Here is a 19,150-nt window from a genome sequence, read left to right on the forward strand (position 1 = left end):
CCAAGCTCAAAGCACAGCAAAATTTTCCTGCATAGTACGGTGATTTCCGGCAGGTGCCGAACACCATTTCGAAGAACATAAAAATCCGGAATTATCCGCCCTAGCTGCGCTCTTTGGTAAACGTGTTCCGGATTGCGAGCCACTGTTCGATACACGTGTCACCCTTTGCTAGTAGCCCTTCTACGCTAGCTAATTGACCTGAGATTATAATAGGCGAAATTCGCATCACCAGAATTACATCGCAAAGTTACTAAACACACACACACACACACACACACGGTGTCATCAATCATGTTGCTGTTTGCTTTTTCCTGACAGCAAAAGTCGAATTAGTGTTTACGCGAAAGGTGCTGAAGTGCGACAAAGCTCAATAGCTTACGGTAGTGAAGTACTAGAGAAAAGTCCGAACGCCAATCGCAGACGACATGAACAAGCATTATTTCCACCCGCACCGTATTCAGGACGGAAGAAAACTGCTTCCAGTGAATTGATTACCATCAAAAGAGAAAAAGAAAAAAAATCACAACTCTAGTGGTCAGTCGACGAAGAAACGGCGTGCAACGGGGTGGGCAATATCGAAGCGTAACTAAATCCTCCCGGTTAATTATTCAAACCATTATGCGATGATTATTCGCGCTAGCGCGCCGTTTTGGATCTCGACCGTCATCAGCCGCACCGTCACATCCAGCAGCGAAGACGAGTTCAATTGCGGTGCTCCCGGAACCGTTCCTGCCGACAGTGAGCAGCGACATTCGGCAAAGACGACGGCAGCATCAGGAGGCAGATCAGAATGGCCACCGTTACCCGGAGTTCGTCGGTTATTTTCGGAGTCATCCTGCTGCTATTGAGGTAAGTTTCGGCAAACCCTGAAAATCTTTAGTGGTATAATGCTATTTGTTTTTATTCGATAACACGGTGCAACGTTTCTAGGTTTTTCTGTACAGGATTTTGTATAGATTTGGTCACGTAACGTCTTTGTGAACTTTGAAATATCACCAAATTGTATCTCGGAATCTAGGTATTTTGTAAGCGTATGTGTTTTGACACGAGGTTTCGGCAAGGAGGCTTTATCCAAAGCATTGCAGCTCAAAAATCATTGGGTTGTAGGAAACGGATGCTGCCTTGTAAAAATATACACTGTGAAAAGATTTTTTTATAAAAAAATTTTAATCAGCACTGAATTTTAATTTACAAAAAAAGAGTTGAATTTTTTTCAGAGGAACTCGAAGTTATAAGGAACGAAACATTTTGTAAAATGTCCAGGATGGAGAAGTAAAATTGATATTTTGTTTTACCTTGACATTGATCCGAACTTTCGATAGGAAGTTGTAGATGAAATGTAAGACAATTTTTTACCTATAAGTTAGGTTTTACACAATTTTTCAAATTTATTTTCTTCTTGGAATAAATAAATTACAGTGATGCAATATGATTTCAATGGTAATTTTAAATCAAAAAGCTATTGGATACTACAAAATAAGGTTTGGAAAATTTCGGTTTTTTTTATGAAAATACGTTTTTGTGAATTATTGGTAGTTCTCTAGCAACAAAATGTAGATATATAATGCAGGTCATTCTTTGATGGCAAAGAGATTGAATGAATAATTGCACTTTTGATAATTTACTAAAAGTTTCGTTATAACTTCAAGTTCCTTTCTATAAAAATTGAGTAAAAAATTGAGCCCTTTTTGTGTAAATTGAAATTTGGTGTTCATTTAGAATTTTTAGAACAAATTAGAACAAAGCTGTGCAGCTTATACAATCATATTTGACATCACGATCTCAGATAGTTACTACGGATAGTTGTTTCTCAAACCAAATTGAAATTTTGTCAGATGGCCGCAAGGATCAATCCTTGGGCCACTGCTTTTCTCTATGTTTATCAATGATTTGCCCAGTATCTTGAAAAACTGTAAGGTACATATATTTGCCGATGACGTTCAAATTTATTTTTATTCACGTGATCTTTCTTTGGCTTCGATGGCAGATCTCATTAATGGTGATTTGTCACGAATTCTCGCATGGTACGATAGCAATCTTTTACCAATAAAACCTTCAAAAACTAAGGTGATGCTAATCTCCCGAAATCGTAATATAAGCAATCTTCCTGCAATTATCTTAGGTAACGATGTCATAGAATATTTTCCTAAAGTGTCTATTCTTGGCTTCATGGTGCAAAATGATTTTAATTGGGAGAGTCATATAAGTAGTCAGTGTGCTAAAATTTATAATGGACTTAGGGTTCTAAAACTGTCCTCAAGTACTCTGTCAACTGCTATAAAACTGAAGCTATTTAAAGCTCTTATCTTGCCTCACTTTTTCTATGTTGATGTTTTTCTATTAAATGCTTCAGCTTCAGCGTTGGAAAGATTGCGTATTGCACTAAATTGTTGTGTTCGCTTTGTTTTTGGATTGTCGAGGTTCTCTAGAGTATCTCATCTCCAACAGGAATTAATTGGTTGTAGATTTCATGACTTTTTTAAGTTACGATCATGTTTAATGTTATTTAAAATTATAAACACTTCATCACCTCCATACTTAAAAGAAAAAATTCATTCCTTACAAAGCAGTCGTACCAGAAGTTTTTCACTTCCTATATTTCTAACATCACATTATAAAAATACTCTGTTTGTGCAGTGCATTGTATTTTGGAATCTGCTACCTTCTGAGCTCAAAAATATTCAGTTCTTGAATGGATTCCGTCGTGAATGTACAGCATGGTTCAATAATGGGAGAAGTTAATAAAATAATACCTAAGAAATATTCGTTACCATCAGAAACTCAAGTTATTCTACTATAACATATCGAATTGTAGTAAATTAAAAGGTTTTTCCTTACACTACAATGTTTGTAAACAAATAAATAAATAAATAAAATATATATTTTTTAAAAAGCAGCAGTCGTTTCCCTCAATTCATTCTATGTTTTTTTTTTTTTTGTACAACCAAAGATTTCTGAGCATTATAGCTTTGAATAATCCTGTGCCAAAATACATATGCCGTTTAGAAAAATTACTCCTAAGTCTAAAAATTTTTTTCACCCCCGGAAAATACTCAGGTTGCTGCGTCAGATACGTGTGCGAAGTTTCATTTATTTCAAAAATCACTAATATTTCACAATTGGACGCAGCGATGTAGGTACTTTTTCCTCGGTCTTCCTCTTCAGCATCCTTTGTGGCTTCTTGTCGCTCAGGGTCGTCGGCCGTCCGGAACCGGGCTTTTTTCGATGTTCTGATTGCTGTCCAATAGTGCCAAGATGTTGTAAATTCCGGAACGGGCGTATCCGATGCCCACGAACTGCCGCAAAATGTCTGTTTTTGTTTGTCCATTTTTGTTAATGCAAACGTTATTGCACAGGGAGGTGATCTGCCGAACATCCAAGCTGTTCTGCTTCCGAAAAAAAAACGATCTTGACAACCGTAAGTGATTTTAATGTACCCCTGCCATCAAGAAATCATAACACAGAGATGCGAGGTTGTTTTTTTTTTAAATATATTTACACTCCACAAAAAAAGTTTTCACACACAAGCAATCTGTAATCACGTCTAGGGTTTGCAATCCCGGGAACGATTTCCCGGGAATTGCCTTTTCCCGGGATTCCCGGATCCTGGGAATAGAAATATTGATTCCCGGGATCCCGAGATTCCCGAGCTCCTCGGAAAATTTTCCTTACAATATTGCAATAAAACTAAATATCGTATCAATACACGAAACTTATGTCGTAGAAGCAGCTTCATAGAGTGCATTATACGAAGCAAATATTTGCTTGAAACAACGATCAATATTTGCTTGCCGTGTAATATCAAATTATTAGCTTAATCTATTTGTCAAAAATATATGCTGTCTTATTCAGTAAACGATAATGTCTCATGTCTCATGTCTTTTTTTGCTAGTGAGTTTACTACTAAGCGAATAGTTGCTTGATTTTTTCTTTGATTATTGACACAAAATTTTGAAACCTGTAAATTGATAAAAAAATCGAAACCCGTAAATCAATGCGACCAGAAATAAATAAATTAATAAAATTCAGTCAGTGTAACTTGGGTCGTGGCCGCGATTTCACATTAATTACGAAGGCATTCAAATACTCTAAAATCTGGCTGCCAAACACTCAGCTTTATCTTCAACAAACTAAAAGTATTGGACTCTTCAGTTTCTAATAAAATGTAGCAAGAGCTGGAATCGGTGATTTAGAAGTGTTTTAGAAATCAGACACCAGCGGTGATTCAGCGATCTTAAGCAAAGTTTTACAGAAGGGAACTACATTATTTGGGCTTAACGAGAAATTGTCAGCGGAACTGAGGCGATTGATAAGCGATTGTTCATGAATTTCTGGAGAGAACTTGAATAAATTTTGTTTTTCAATTGATAATTAATTTGTGAGGAAAAAAAATTGATAATTAAATTGTAAACGATTGTTTGAAACTTTTTATTAATAAACATTATTTGAAATCTCATTTTTGCTAAGGATTTTTTCCTTTCCCGGTTCCCGGGAATTCCCGGGAAATGAGATTTTTTATTCCCGTTTCCCGGGAAATCTATTGTCGGAAATATTGCAAACCCTAATCACGTCCCCATGGAAATTTTGACAGTTGTCCAAAATGCCAATAAACATATTGAATCGGGTGCGGTTAATCAACCGTCTTCGCACTGGCTCTAATGTCTTCAAAATGAAGGCATGTCTTCACATCTGGCATTCCTGTCATGGCTCGTAAACCACGGTTATGTTTTTTTGTCCTTTCTGCAGAAAATATGATTTTTGTTTTCAATTGAACAATCAGTGAAAAAACACAGAGATCTTAGAAAAATTGCGTAGTGCTTACTGAAAGATTCGTTATCGATGAGTATCCGAAAAAGCAGTTTTTGTAGTTAAAACCCCCTGTAATTGATAATTATCTGCTTATACTTCGTCTTTTTCGTAATATTGCATTTCATGAAATATTCAAAACAATTACAGTTATGAAATAAACAAAAATCTGCATTAAGTTACTCAATACCCAGAGACCGAAAATCAACTCGAGACGCCATTTCTATGTTCAGGATAGTGACTTCTGGTCTCCGGAAAACGACCTATAATGACCAAATGCCACATAACATGAATATTTCCGTAATCGTGATTTTGCATAAAGGCCGAAAATTGACCATTCTAGAATTCAATATGGTGACTTCCAGTTTTTGGAAAATAACTGGCCGTATGTTATCCGAAATTGGAACCATCCTATGAGAAAAGAACAAAATGAAACAAATTTATGACTGATTATTGGTTTATCGCTTCAGACTGTCGAAATTATCAATCCAACTGTATTCCCTAGCCTATCGCAAGAAATACATTGACATAAGATAGGAAAATTTTTTAACTATATTGAAAACAAACTAGTTTTATTCAAAGCAGTATTTCCTACCAGAAAACTGCTGTATATTGCTCGGAACAATCAAGTGCCCTGTAATTTTTTGAGACGAGACTCGAACCCGCAATATCCGATGTCTCAGGCATGGTGTTTTATCAAATTAAATTACTGAAAGATACTTACTCCTAAGACCAATTTTTTCTAAGCCTAAGTTACACCTTCAGTTCTCCTCCTTCATTCATCGCATTCTCGTTAACCCTGGAATGATAGTCTGCGTCAATTTGACTCCTCGCTTTTAGCAATGTTGCGCACTTTTCGTCTAGCAGTCCGTTAGTTATTTCTCGTTTTTTCTTAATCAATAAAGAAATATTAAAACCTAAATTCTAGTTTTTATTATTTATCGATGTGTTAACACCGTAATGACCATTCATCAAACAGCAAACCATTACAATGAAAAAGTTTCATTTTCAATCATTTGAAAGTCGGGAGTCAATTTGACGCATGATTATCCGTTTACGCATATCAAAATATGATTTTCTTTTCAGGGTTACACTACAGCCATTGCCGGCTTTATTAAACTTGAGATGTAGTCGTAAGACAAAAAATGAAATTAGTTTATAAAGGTAATAGGATACCCGCAAATGAACCTAACTTTAGATAGTACAGTGGAATTTTGATTTTATCACGGTCAAAAAAACAGTTTCCGGTAAATCTAGCGAACCTTTGGATTCGTGGAAATAATGGAGTTAGTATCTTTTGGTGCATAGCAGTGAAATCCAGCGGAAAATATTAAAGTTTATCATTTCAACAAGTCCACAGCTTCGTTGGATTCACGGGAGGATGTTTTTAACCGCGACAAAATCGAAATTCCATTAAGCATGTAGGGTAGTTTGGGTAATTTGGACCCCTGGGGTGAAATGGACAGGTGCTTTATCTTGGAAAGTATTATAGTATATTTTATATACTACTAAACCCTACCTAACATAAAAATTCCATGGTTTGCTGTGATAGGAACACCGCAGTGTCAATTTAAACAAAGGAAACATTAAAAGTTGATGTTGCTGTAAGTTTAACGCTCGTGTATTTAGGGTTTTATGAGAACTTCTTCAATGTTTTCAGTCCAATCAGCTTAGGAGCCGTGTTTGTCTAGTAAAAGGCTACATTTGGCTAAAAGATTACGATAACAAAGTGGAAAATAGTGGAAGAAAAGGCGTTTTTGGAAGGTGCCCTGGTTGAGGTAAAATGGACAGTTTTTTTTTGGGATTATATGATCTCAGGTGAGTGTAAAGTAAATTCTTTTGTCGGACATACGCGGGCATACTAAAACGAACGAACAGACGGCGGTGTACAAAGGATGAAGTGTAAAAAGTATTGGAGGCAATCCGGGATAAATTATCCGTACACAAAGTGTTTTTAATCCCCCGCACAGTGGCGGGTTTCTGAACAAAAAATGATGATTGAAAATGACGTATAACGCCAATTTTGGGGTGCTAAACTCATTCAGAAAATGTTATTTACCTAAAATGCCGTTAAACCTTTCTTATAATCAGATTTTTTTTTTGTAGCCAGCCAGACACAGCAACATTCAAAGTGCTGTCAAAAATTAGTATATCATCCGATTCTCATGAAATTTTGGGAAAAGAAATATATCACATACATTGACAAACACACACTGACACACACATACACACACTGACGCACACAAACACACACATACACACACACACATACACACTCACACAATGCAAGGGCACAGCCTCCCCCCTGAAGCAGTCACTTAAAAGTGGTCCCGGAGGAATCGAGGCAAACGAAGAGTAAGGAGGTGTTTAGTGGGGAAGCGCTCCGGTGTATACCACACCGTGCCAGGGGGTAACACTAGGGTACACTCAGGCTAACCACGAAACAACAACAAACTACAAGCCAGGCTTTTGAAGCTTCATCTCCTTACTATAAAATAAACACACACACACATACACACACAACACACACACACACGCGCGTCACACGAGCGCATACTCAATTTCTAGTTCGAATAATTGGAAAAGGGTAATTTTTTTTGGCCTATGGTGGAATCACTGTGCAATGCCTAAGAATTGCAATTGTCATTCCGTATACCTAATGCCACCTTCTACTGTGTAGTAAGCAACTATTGAATTAAAACTCACTGTTTTACCCTGTCCCCATTACTCCAAACACTGTCCATATTATCCCAAAGCTGGTCCATTTCACCCCAAACGATTTTTTATGTCCGAAAACCATTATTTCTAATTTCGTTATTTTCTTGTTCTTTTGACCTCAATATCATGATTTTTCCGTGTAAAAACATAGAAAACAGATCAATATTACTATAATACATAACGTTTGTGGGATACAAAACACAGGCTACGAAATAACAAGAGTTTTCTTTTATGACACTTTTTATGACACGAATTCCTTTTACGGAAATACTTGTATCGTTAGAGTTCAAGTTCAAGTTTATTTCCAGTACCTCTTCAGAAAGAATTTCTTTAGTGGTGATCTGATCATACTTTTGTGATACTTCATTTTCAGTAGGACTCATTGCGTTCAAATTGAAATTATGAGCACTCTCGAACTACTGAGCAAGTTTTTGAGCTTTTTGTTCATTCGTGAGAAATATGTGGTCACCATCTTTAAGGGCTGGGATTCTTTTGTTATACAACGAACGAACTTCATCCAGGAAATTCTCTTCTTTCCTGACACCCAGAAAAAGGCAGCACTGATGGATGAGGAGATGCGTGGCTGCTGAAGTAGTGTGTTTGAAGTGTTGTGAAAATCTGATTGTCCTGATTAGAATGGAATTTTCTGCAAGAAATGTGTAAGATAATTCTTTTATATATTGATTTTTATATGATAGGATTGAAGGTAAGAACAGTTCCTGCAAAATTAATTTGGCCTAGGAGTCCCCAGTAATTAGTATTATATGCCTTGTTTATAACATACTTGTAGACAAAATCTCCTCTCGGAAAAGATCTCAAATAAAAAACTCAGAATTCAAAAGTACAATTAACTGGTAAACATATTTGAACGAACCGGGAATTTAATTTCGGGTTTAAAGTGGCCATCCTGTTTTAAGGAAAGAGGGCCCCAGCAACCAAATCCGACCCTACTTATTTCTTAGCCAGTTCGTTGCAAATTCGACCAATTTTTTGGGTAGTTTCGTTTCCAAGCTAAATGCTCATTTAGTTTTTAATTGTTTTTATGTTTACCTCAGTTCCGTTATCGAAAATTCAACCAACTGTGCACACTTTCTTTTGTTTTTGGGAGATTTTAAAATTTTGCTGCTTATAATAACTTCATCGATTTCGTTGTTCGCTTCCAGATTGTTCCACACGAACCTGGCAGCGGACTGACAAACAACCGAGTACCGAATATAGTTGCTCGCAAATGGCTGTTTGCACACGTTTGCATCTGGTCCGTGTTTGGAAATAAAATTCATTTTAATGGCAGGATAATCACACCTTCTCACGAGAGCCTGGGTGGCAAAAAATGCACTCGTGAAACTTTCTTTCGCCCGATGCCGATAATGGCCACAGCAGGGGTTTTCTTCGATTTTTATTTTCCACTATCTCGAAAATGGTATTCGATGCGATGGGAGGCCAGATTTGGATGTCTGCTTTTTATTTCTGTATTCCAACTACTGAACATGACAAGGCAACTATACCGCCAACATGACCGTGGACTTCCCACAGCAAACCCGTGGTTGCAAAACTACGAAAGCATCGACAAACACTGCGCCAGTAGAAGGTCAGACGAAGCGGGTGTGTGGATGAGGAAACCTAGTTAGGATAATTTCCCTTCCTTCGCAATTGGGCTCCACGTCATTTTTTGTTACCTCCATTTGCGATGATGCATGGCGTTTTTGCATGCACTACGATTTTCCCGAAGTCGAGCGTCGCTTAAGTTAGCAGCAGTGCTGCGGTTGGAAAAAAGACTCGCGCCGAATGTCTTCTGGTCAAGATGCCAAAAAGTTATACTGAAAATTTCGAAAACAAGCTATGCCGTTGGGGATCGAGAATCGGGTTGACAGGATTACTTTGTGTTCTCCTGAATTGCATTTGCAATTTCTCTAATTTTTCTGCCAGCCTGTATTGTTTTGAGGAATCCATTTCTTTCAGAGATTGACATTTGTGTATTTTGTCTTTGTTATAAACAAAATCATTCAATAATATATTGATGGTTTAATCTAACTTATTCTTATATAGATTTCTGAATAACATTTTTTTGGCTTTTATGATGACAGGGCTGGCAAGTAAGATACTTCTTTTTGCAAGAGAATATTACTATCTTCGACGAATGTTCGAAGGAAGGCTTTTAGAAACAGCAAGAAAAGCCGGCATTGTAAACCTAAGTTTGAACCACTCTAACATTTTTCGTTGGCATAGCGTGTCTAAAAATATCACTGCAGCTTTCAAGGCTACATTCCTTGATGGTGATTGCAGCGGATTTTTTATCACCAATTTGTCACTCCAACCAGCCATCTATTCGTACGGGAAGGTTAACTCCGGTTAGTTTGTGACTGATTTCCTGATTTGCCGTGAAACGCTGTATGAGCATTCAATTCGAAAGTGTTCAAAGCTGTGGGGGGGCTACTTTCATGCTGCAACGTATTCACTGGTATTCCGGCTGTTATTTCGTCAAACTGTTTGTATCAACCTTTTCACTTTTCAATGTTAAGTGTTTCTCCGATCAATAACAACGCCGTTACGTTCGAATTTCGCCTGTTGAAGGTAACTAGAAAGTTGTTACTCCGATACATGCTGCTACTGAATTAAGTGACATTTTCTCATAATTATTAGCATGCGTAAAGGCACTGAAACGTCACTAATCAAGGTACTCAATCGCCAATTTCCAGTTGCTTATCTTTTTTCGGTGCCTGCGTTTATACCAATTGTCCGTATTTTCATTTTTTGTTTTCTGTATTGATGGTTCTGACGGTTAGTCTGTAGGGCCTGCACCAACCCCCTTTCTCGTTAAGGACCATCGTGGCAATACCGTCCCACGCTGGCAATAGGACATAGATCGACCGCCCGTAATATGGAGAATAGACGTTACTTTTGGCCGCCATACTAGTGCACTCATGCCAAACATGGTAGAATGCCATTCCCATGTCTAGGATATTCTAAATAACTTGTTACCACTAACTGAATCGTACGCCGCTTTGAAGTCTATAAATTGATGAAGAGTCTGCAAGTTTACTTCTCTGAATTTATCACGATATTATGCAACGTGGAAGCTACTAAATTGTTGTACAAATTCGCCATCTAAATGTGGTTCTTTGTGCAACTTAACTAACTCAGATTCATCCCGGAGGAGCAACTACGAAATGTGTGTGTGTCGTTAAAAAAAACCCTGCATTCTTGAATGACGAAAATTACTATGACCTTTTTGAAAAGCAATTTTTACATCTTGTTGTTCAAGACAATTATAGAAAACAAATTATCTTGCAACAGTAACTTCTATAATTACTATAAGGACTAAGAGAAGTTATTACAAAACCTTATAATTATCATGCGGAGAAACTTTCTTGTTGCAATTCGAAACAAAAGTAAAACGTTCCGACATATTTCTAGTCAACGGCAATGTTGAAAATACGGTCTGAAAAATCTTTTAGAAAATGCTTTAACTTTCCAAAAACTATGCCAGCAGTTGTTACGTATGCTACTGACCTGTCCAACAGTTCAAGCTGCACGGGAGGGGCAATAAAATTCGCCTCATAAGACTGTGGCGTTTTCAATTAACCTGACGAGTCACTCAAGCGTTTCCACCGAATGCATAATTCATGTTACTGAGTGGTAATTTCTTGAATGAAATCCGCAGCAAACGGTCGATATCGTGGTTCCAATTAGCCTCTCATAATCCAACCGCAACTCTTTGGCTGCGGCGCTATTCAGAGCAGAAGTGGTTGTTAATCGTAAAAGAAAAGCGAACAAACGGTGAACGGCACAATTTTCCGTACTGTACTGTAACTTGTAAACATCGAACCGGAGGATAGCGCAAAATACTTTATTTCCTACTAAATATTCTCCCACGCTGGTCCCGTTGCTCCTGTTTGCTCTCCGCCACTCTGCTACATGTATTGATTTTCCTGAGCTGCCGACCAGTCCCAGGCCTAGTCCAGTCCAGTCTTGGTGATATGCAGCGAGCCTCTTTCTTTTCGACCAACCCCGCTGCAGTAGTACTGTAGCGTGGACGTCACCAATGGGTTATCCTCTGGTCGTTCGGCGGACTGTCGACATTTATATTGACCATATTCTTCCTCCTTCACTCATGAGGCTACCAGCTCAGCTTCGTTTGCGGCTGTATTGTCAACGTAATTAACATAATCATTTGTCCTTTGATTGCAGTCTTCTACTGATTACCGCTAGTAGTAGTGAGTGGCCCCTCAATGGCAGTGAAGATTATTTTACAAATCTGTTTGAATGAAAACAACTTCGCCATTGAAGAGAAAAGGTGGATTTTTTATGTTTTTTAATGCAATTATTGTCCCGGGTCTATAACGAGTGTACCAAGCGTTGGTTTTTTTATGAGTAATTTGACACAGGAACCAGAAGAACAGTTCCAATTTTATTTTCATAACAAATATCATCGGCTGTGGCACATAGGAAAAATGTCAATTGACACTCGCGCATCGAGAAGATGCGTCATTCGTTTGGCAGTGTTTTTTGGGTAATTTCTGTCTACCTTAGTCTTATTGAGTGGTATCTGACCATTCAACGGTCAAGATTTGCATACGAATGGGTAGTTTCCGATCTCTGGGAATCCTGCCACCAGAAAACAATATTTTAAAAAAGTATCACAATCGCAATATCTGTGTACCAAAACTCCTAAACAGTTAGTTGGTTTCGGCTAATTCACATTTTAATTGCTAGTAATTTATATTGCACGAAACTACTCGTTTTAACTCCCTGAGCAAAAGGCGATCATGAGACACATTTGAACATCTAACTAACATCACGTGGTCATTGAATGATAGTGTCGATAGTGCTTTGCGGAACCCCTCTCTCTGTTGCAAAATATCGCACTTTTTGTTCAAAGTTTCCTTACTCTTTTTTTTACAATTCATAGACTAAGATGTCCAAATAATACTGATAGATGATTTTCGAAGAAAATAAACCAAGAAATCCAGGAAAATATAATTTTTGACCGGAAATGTTGCCAGATATTTTTGTGTTTTAAAACGAAATCTACGTTTTTCGGCAAATGAAGCCATTTTTATTTTAAATTTGATAATTTCATCGTGCTTCTTAAAAAATTTTACGTAAGAAACAATTATCACCCCGAGGTTTTATGAAACCAGTTTTGATTTCTCCATTTTATATCAAACAATTATATTTACAGTCAGGTTTTTTTACGCGGATTTTTTACGAGGTTTTTTTACACGGATTTTCGAATTAACGCGGTTTTTTTTACGCGGATTTTTGAATTAACGCGGTTTTTTTACGCGCTACCGCGCTAATTCAAAAAGATTTTCGCGAATTTCCGAATTAACGTGGGTTTGGAACCAGAAACGTTTAAGTGTTTCGATATTTATTTATTTATCAACATCAACAGACAACAGATGTCCCAATGATGGTTAAGTATCTTAAAATAAAAACAGTTATGTTAGCCACAATACAATAAGTACAATACGATACAAACAACAAAAACTTCCTTATTCGTCAAGTTGTAGTAAAAAACACAGAAAATCTACGGCGGATTGTATCACGTGATAAATTAAAATCAAAAACAGAAGATACCTTGTTGAAAACTCGCTGTATGCTGACCAAAGCGCTGTTTTGTCCATAGTTGGTGCGTTGAAAGGGTATCCTCAGCATGGAGTTGTTCCGCAGTGCCCTGGGTTGCACGTTCAGATTAATTGCACCCAAAATAGCAGGACAATCGGTTCTACCCAGCAATGATCGGCAGCGAACATAGCTCTTGCGATGTTTCTTCGCGTTTGGAGAGTCTCTAAATGGATCAGTCGACATCGACTCTCATAACTCGGCAGACGGAACCGGTTTCGGCAAGGTAAACGACGAAGAGCAAAGCGTATGAAGCGGCGTTGAACCGATTCAATTCTTACCGCTCCGTTTTGGTAATGTGGGTACGGAACAGTATTCGAGCGTGGAACGTACTAATGAACAGTATAATGCTTTGAGGCAATACACGCTGGTGAAATGCTTTGTGATGCGGAAAATAAATCCTAAAGTTCTGGATGCCTTATCCACAATGTAAGAAACATGCCGTTTCAACGATAGTTGGCTATCCAATATAACGCCTAGATCCTTCACATGGTCGACTCGTTGGATTTTGGTATCGCCGAGCTTGTAGTCAAAAATTACAGGTTGACGAATACGGCTGAAGGAAATTACCGAGCATTTCTCAGGATTGACAATCATGCAGTTTAGATTGCACCAATTCATGAAGGTGTTTATTTAGTAAAAGACTTAGTCCAAAAAATACCCTTCGCCCACCGAAAGATCCGGAATGACCGTCAAAGAGGACAATTTTAAATACTGATTCTAGAGCGTCTCGGGCTTTTTCTAAAGCCCTTCTTGCTGGACTACTTTACGCGGATTTTTAAAATATCGTGGTTTTTTTACGCGGATTTTTGAATTAACGCGTTTTTTTACGTGGATTTTTGAATTAGCGCGGGTTTTTTTACGCGGATTTTCGAACTTACGCGGTTTTTTTACGCGGTTTTTTTACGATGTACGTATCCCCCGCGTAAAAAAAACCTGACTTTATTGGAAAACGTCTGTTAACTTGCTAACCGAAGAAACAACCAAAGAAATGATTTTAGGGATTTTTCTGCCTTATAAAATAAAATTCAAATATTTTTTTTTGCAGCAGTGTTGCCATTTTTCTTTCTCAATTATTTCCCAACAATTATTTTTTCAACTTAAAGGTATGGGTTTATCTGTCTTCCTTTTTTCTTATTCTTTTTTTCGCACATGGCCATACGTAGCACCTTTTTTCAGTATAGCGTTTAACATCGGTACACCTGGAGATCACCTAACCAAACAGAAACTCAAATCAACCACGTTTTGATAGATGGTCGGCACTTTTCAGACATTATCGACGTTAAAACACATCGGGGCGCTAACATCGACTCGGACCACTACCTAGTGATGGTAAAAATACGCCAAAAACTATCCGTTGTGAACAACATACGGTACCGTTGCCCGCCAAGGTATAATCTCGCGCGGCTAAAGCAATCCGAAGTCGCCGAAAACTAAGCGCTTTCTCTCGAAGTTGCACTGCCAGAAGAGGACGAGCTGGATGAAGCCCCTCTAGAGGCTTACTGGAATACCGTCAAGTCAGCCATCAGCAGTGTAGCGGAGAACGTCCTAGGTCGCGAAGTACCAAGTCGACCGAATGGTTTGACGAGGAATGTCGGCAGATATTGGATGAAATGAACGCAGCGCGGGCAGTATTGCTGCGGAGAGCCACCCGTCAGAACGTGGAGCGGTACAAGCAGAGACGGAGACAGCATTAATCATGAAGAGCATACCCAACTCTTCCAGAAAAAGCGCCGCCAGGAGGAGGAGGAGTACGAAGAACTACAACAGCTGTACCGCTTCAATGAAACACGAAAGTTCTATCATAGATTCAACGCATCCCGCAAAGGGTTTGTTCCGCGAGCCGAAATGTGCAGGAATAAGGAGGGGAATATCTTGACGGATGATCGTGAGGTGATCGAAAGGTGGAGACAGCTCTTCAATGAACATCTGTATGACATACAGGCAGGAGACCAGAACAGCGACGCAGGAGGCTCTGCAGGTGCAGCAAGCAACGGAGATGTGCCACCCCCATCGATAGGCGAAGTTAACACTTGCGTACCCGACCTCTCCGGAGCCGAAAAAATGAAAATTCTTTTACCTGCCATTCCGCAAGATCTGAACCGATTTTGATCGAACCTTTTTCAAAAGATCACAAATTTATCATAGCTTTTGGAACAGTAGGGGACATTTCGAAATTTTCCGTTATTCCGGATTTAGCGAGCACTTGGACGACTAATGGCCGTTCCTGTCCGAGTTTTTTGATATGCCGCAAGCTAGGTCTCGGGACCATTCCCAGAACCGATTTCCGGAACTCGGTCAGTGGTGGCCAAATACCGATCGCAAATAGTGTTGTTTTGCAAAAACTTAGAGTTTGATATGTCGCAAGCAAGGTTTTGCTACCATTTTTAATCTAGCCTGTGTCTCTGGAAGGGTACTTACCCCACGGTTCCTTTCGATAAATCCGAAACAACATGAAATTTCGAAATGTCCCCTACTGTTCCAAAAACTCTGATAAATTTGTATTCTTTTGAAAAAAGTTCGTTCAAAATCGAATCAGATCTTGCGGAGTGGCAGGTAAAAGAATTTTCATTTTTTCGGCTCCGGAGGGGTCGGGTACGCAAGTGTTAATGATGCTATCCGGCGGTTTAAGAACAACAAGGCAGCTGGAAAGGACGGTATCGGAGCGGAGTTTCTCAAGATGGGTCCGGACAAGTTGGCCAGCTGTCTGCATCGGCTGATTGCTAAAAATCGGGAAACGGAATGTCTACCGGAGGAGTGGAAGGATGGGGTTATTTGCCCCATCTACAAAAAAGGTGACAAGCTAGATTGTGATAACTACCGAGCGATCGCTATCCTGAATGCCGCCTACAAAGTGATATCCCAAATAATTTTCCTGCGGCTGTAACCAATAACCAACAAATTCGTAGGGAGTTACCAGGCCGGCTTCATGGGGGGTCAGTCCACAACGGACCAGATCTCTTTACTCTGCGGCAGATCCTCCAAAAATATCGCGAATACAGAGTCCCTACGTATCATCGACTTCAAAGCCGCTTATGACACGATTAATCGTGAAGAGCTATGGAGAATTCTCGACGAAAACGGCTTCTCCGGGAAGCTTACCAGACTGCTGAAGGCTACGATGGAGAATGTACAGTGTTGTGTGAGGATTTCGGGTGGTCTATTCGACCCATTCGAATCCCGCAGGGGACTTCGGCAAGGTGATGGTCTTTCCTGCCTGCTGTTCAATATTGATCTAGAGAGTGTTGTAAGACGAGCGGCAATAGACACGCGAGGCACGATTTTCGTTAAATCCGGTCAATTAATCTGCTTTGTGGATGACGTGGACACTGTCGGCAGAACATTTGAGGCGGTGGCGGATCAGTACACCAGACCTAAATGTGAAGCAGAGAAGATTGGAAGATAACATCGTCTAAAACGAAGTAAATGCTAGTGGGTGGTGCTGAGCGCGACAGTACACGCCTAGGTAGTGCTGTGATAATCGACGGTGATGAGTTTGAGGTAGTCGACGAGTTCGTGAACCTTGGCTCAATGGTAACTGAGAACAACGGTACCAACTGTGAGATTAGGAGGCGAATCATCAGCGGGAGTCATGCCTACTATGGGCTCCACAAGAAAATACGGTCGAATCGGTGAAGAGGACCTGCGAGCGCTCGGAATTTTCGAACGACGGGTGCTAAGAACCATCTTTGGCAGTGTACAGGAGAACAGGAGAACGGAGTGTGGAGACGGAAAATGAACCATGAGCTCGCGCAACTCTACGGTGAACCCAGCATCCAGAAAGTGGCTAAATCTGGACGGATACGTTCAGCAGGGCACGTGGCGAGAACAACGGAAAATTACCCTGCAAAATTGGTTCTCACCTCGAATCCGGTTGGTACGAGACGAAGAGGACCACAAGGAGCAAGGTGGTTAGACCAGGTGGAACATGATCTGGCAAGTACGGAGTGCCCGCGGGATTGGAGGCGGACAGGCATGGACCGATCAAGTTGGCGGAATTATGTTGTGCAGGTCATATCTAAGGATGTACGGCCTTTCAAGTAAGTAAGTAATGATTTTCACTGATAATTGACTCGGGTGACACTCAATATCAGTTTGAAGAGGGTGAGAGTGAAACTGCTGTTGTATCATTTTCATTTTGCAGTGTCGAAATTTCGCAACACTGATCCGGAGTGATTCGCGATTAGGGCGCAAGTAACAAAATGAAAACAAATCGTTTCATTACAATATTGGTTTTGAAAAGACTGACAAAATTCATGGCAAGAATCTTTTCTTTTGTAACAAACGATAAAGTTATTTAAATCAAGTTTTTAGTAGAAGGTGACAGAATAGTTTACCCAAAACAAAAGATACTTTGGAATTATGCCCTTTTCCTTGTTTTGAAGCAACGGGCTTGTTTGCGAAAAATTCTGTAAACAGGCGACAGTAAAGGGCGGATCAACATTATTTTCAAAATGCAGGTGTGAAACTGAAGAAAAAATTAAAACAAGGCGAAAAAAAGGTGAGTGAATCTTGTTGTCAGAATGCTTTGAGGCTCATTTCAAAAGGGCTAAAAGAGAAACGCAAATTTTAAGCATAAATGAGCAATTCTCGCTGAAACCAGGCCACTAGGTGCACAAGGTCTTTCGAATTTGATATAAATGCACATATTAGCTAGGAATAGAGAAAAACGATTATGACATTTTTGTTTGATTGAATTTGTTGACCCCTCGGTCACTAAGGGATGAAATAGTTTCTAGAAAAGTGGTAATTTCAACAATTCTCGATGTTTTATTTGAGCTATATCTCTGAAATTTATTATGAAACCTACTACAAGTAGCACTTTTCTGTAAAGTGGAATGATAGAGCTTTCATTTGGAGTAATCAGACTTATGGCCGCCATCTTGAATTTGACCGCCATCTTAGATTATATAAAAAAATGCAATTTTGGACATGTTCGCAACTACCGATTTTCGATCTGAGACCAGCATTGGAAAGCTGAGAAAAAATGCTATAAGATGCAAGAAAAAAATTTGGTGAGCATCAGTGTTACCCTACCAATTGAACCAATAATAATCAATGAGTGACCATAAAAAACGGCTATATTCGATGTATTTTATTCAAAAAAATTCATAACTTTTGAACCAGTTGATCGATTTTCGATCTTTTTGGGTCAAATTAAAGGTAATTACGTCTAGTTATAAGAAAAAATACCAAAAAATTAATCTGGGTGCATTTCTATGCATAATGTATAAAGTTATTGAAATTTTCGTCTTGTTTTTAAATTGAATTTACTCAAATTTAAAAAATAACATATTTTTGAAAACTCCTCCATTTATAGAGTCAAGTATGTCCTTCAAAATGAGACCAAGAGATATTTTTTATGTTTGCCCCAAAAAAATCACATACAAATGAAAAACGCATATTTTTTGATGAAAAATATTAACAACTTTGAGAAAAATTGAGATATTTACGATGTCAGCATTGCAAATTGTTACTCTTAAAAAGCTCTAAAAGTCGTTCAAAGACAGTTTTGAGATGAAACTTGAAACAAAAAAGTTAGAGGGTAAAATGTGTTTTTTCAATATAAATCGGTTGTTTTTAAAGATAGAGAAAAATTTCCTTTTACAAAGTTACTTAAAATTAATGGAGCTATAACATTGTAGAACAAATTTTTCTTCTATCTACAAAGAAAAAAAAGTTAGATACTATTTTGCATTGAAAATGTTGGTTACCCTAATTTTTGATAATTTTTAAATAAGCGCTTTATCATATGTAACAACTTTGTAGAAAAAAGTTTTTCTCTAAAATGTTGCTATAGAGCTCTAGACCCAAATTTCCCCATAAATTTGGTTTTTGGACCATTGTGCATTGTGTATGCAGATTTTGCTGAAAATTATGGGGTGACGATTCAAAATGAGATTCAATCTCTCTATTATACATAGCAAATTGTCATTATTCATCCGATCTACTACTATACCGAACGGGTTTGACATCACAAAACATTGATCCTCCTTTTTGT

General features: G+C 38.6%; 1 protein-coding gene across 8 annotated transcripts in view; it reads left to right on the forward strand.

Annotated features, from left to right (window-relative positions):
* Positions 1-19,150, forward strand: part of LOC129721196 (glycine receptor subunit alpha-4) — a 91,732-nt gene that overhangs the window by 24,488 nt on the left and 48,094 nt on the right. For 7 of the 8 annotated variants that reach the window (XM_055673476.1, XM_055673482.1, XM_055673477.1 and 4 more), the window contains exon 2: positions 319-849. The exons of the other annotated variant lie outside the window; for it this stretch is intronic. In XM_055673476.1, the coding sequence (XP_055529451.1) occupies positions 791-849 (59 nt within the window). In that variant the 5' untranslated portion in view covers positions 319-790. The remainder of the gene's footprint in view (positions 1-318; positions 850-19,150) is intronic. 8 annotated transcript variants of the gene reach the window in all.

The sequence above is a fragment of the Wyeomyia smithii genome, chromosome 2 (assembly GCF_029784165.1).
Source record: "Wyeomyia smithii strain HCP4-BCI-WySm-NY-G18 chromosome 2, ASM2978416v1, whole genome shotgun sequence".
In the NCBI taxonomy this organism is placed as follows: Eukaryota; Metazoa; Arthropoda; class Insecta; order Diptera; family Culicidae; genus Wyeomyia; species Wyeomyia smithii.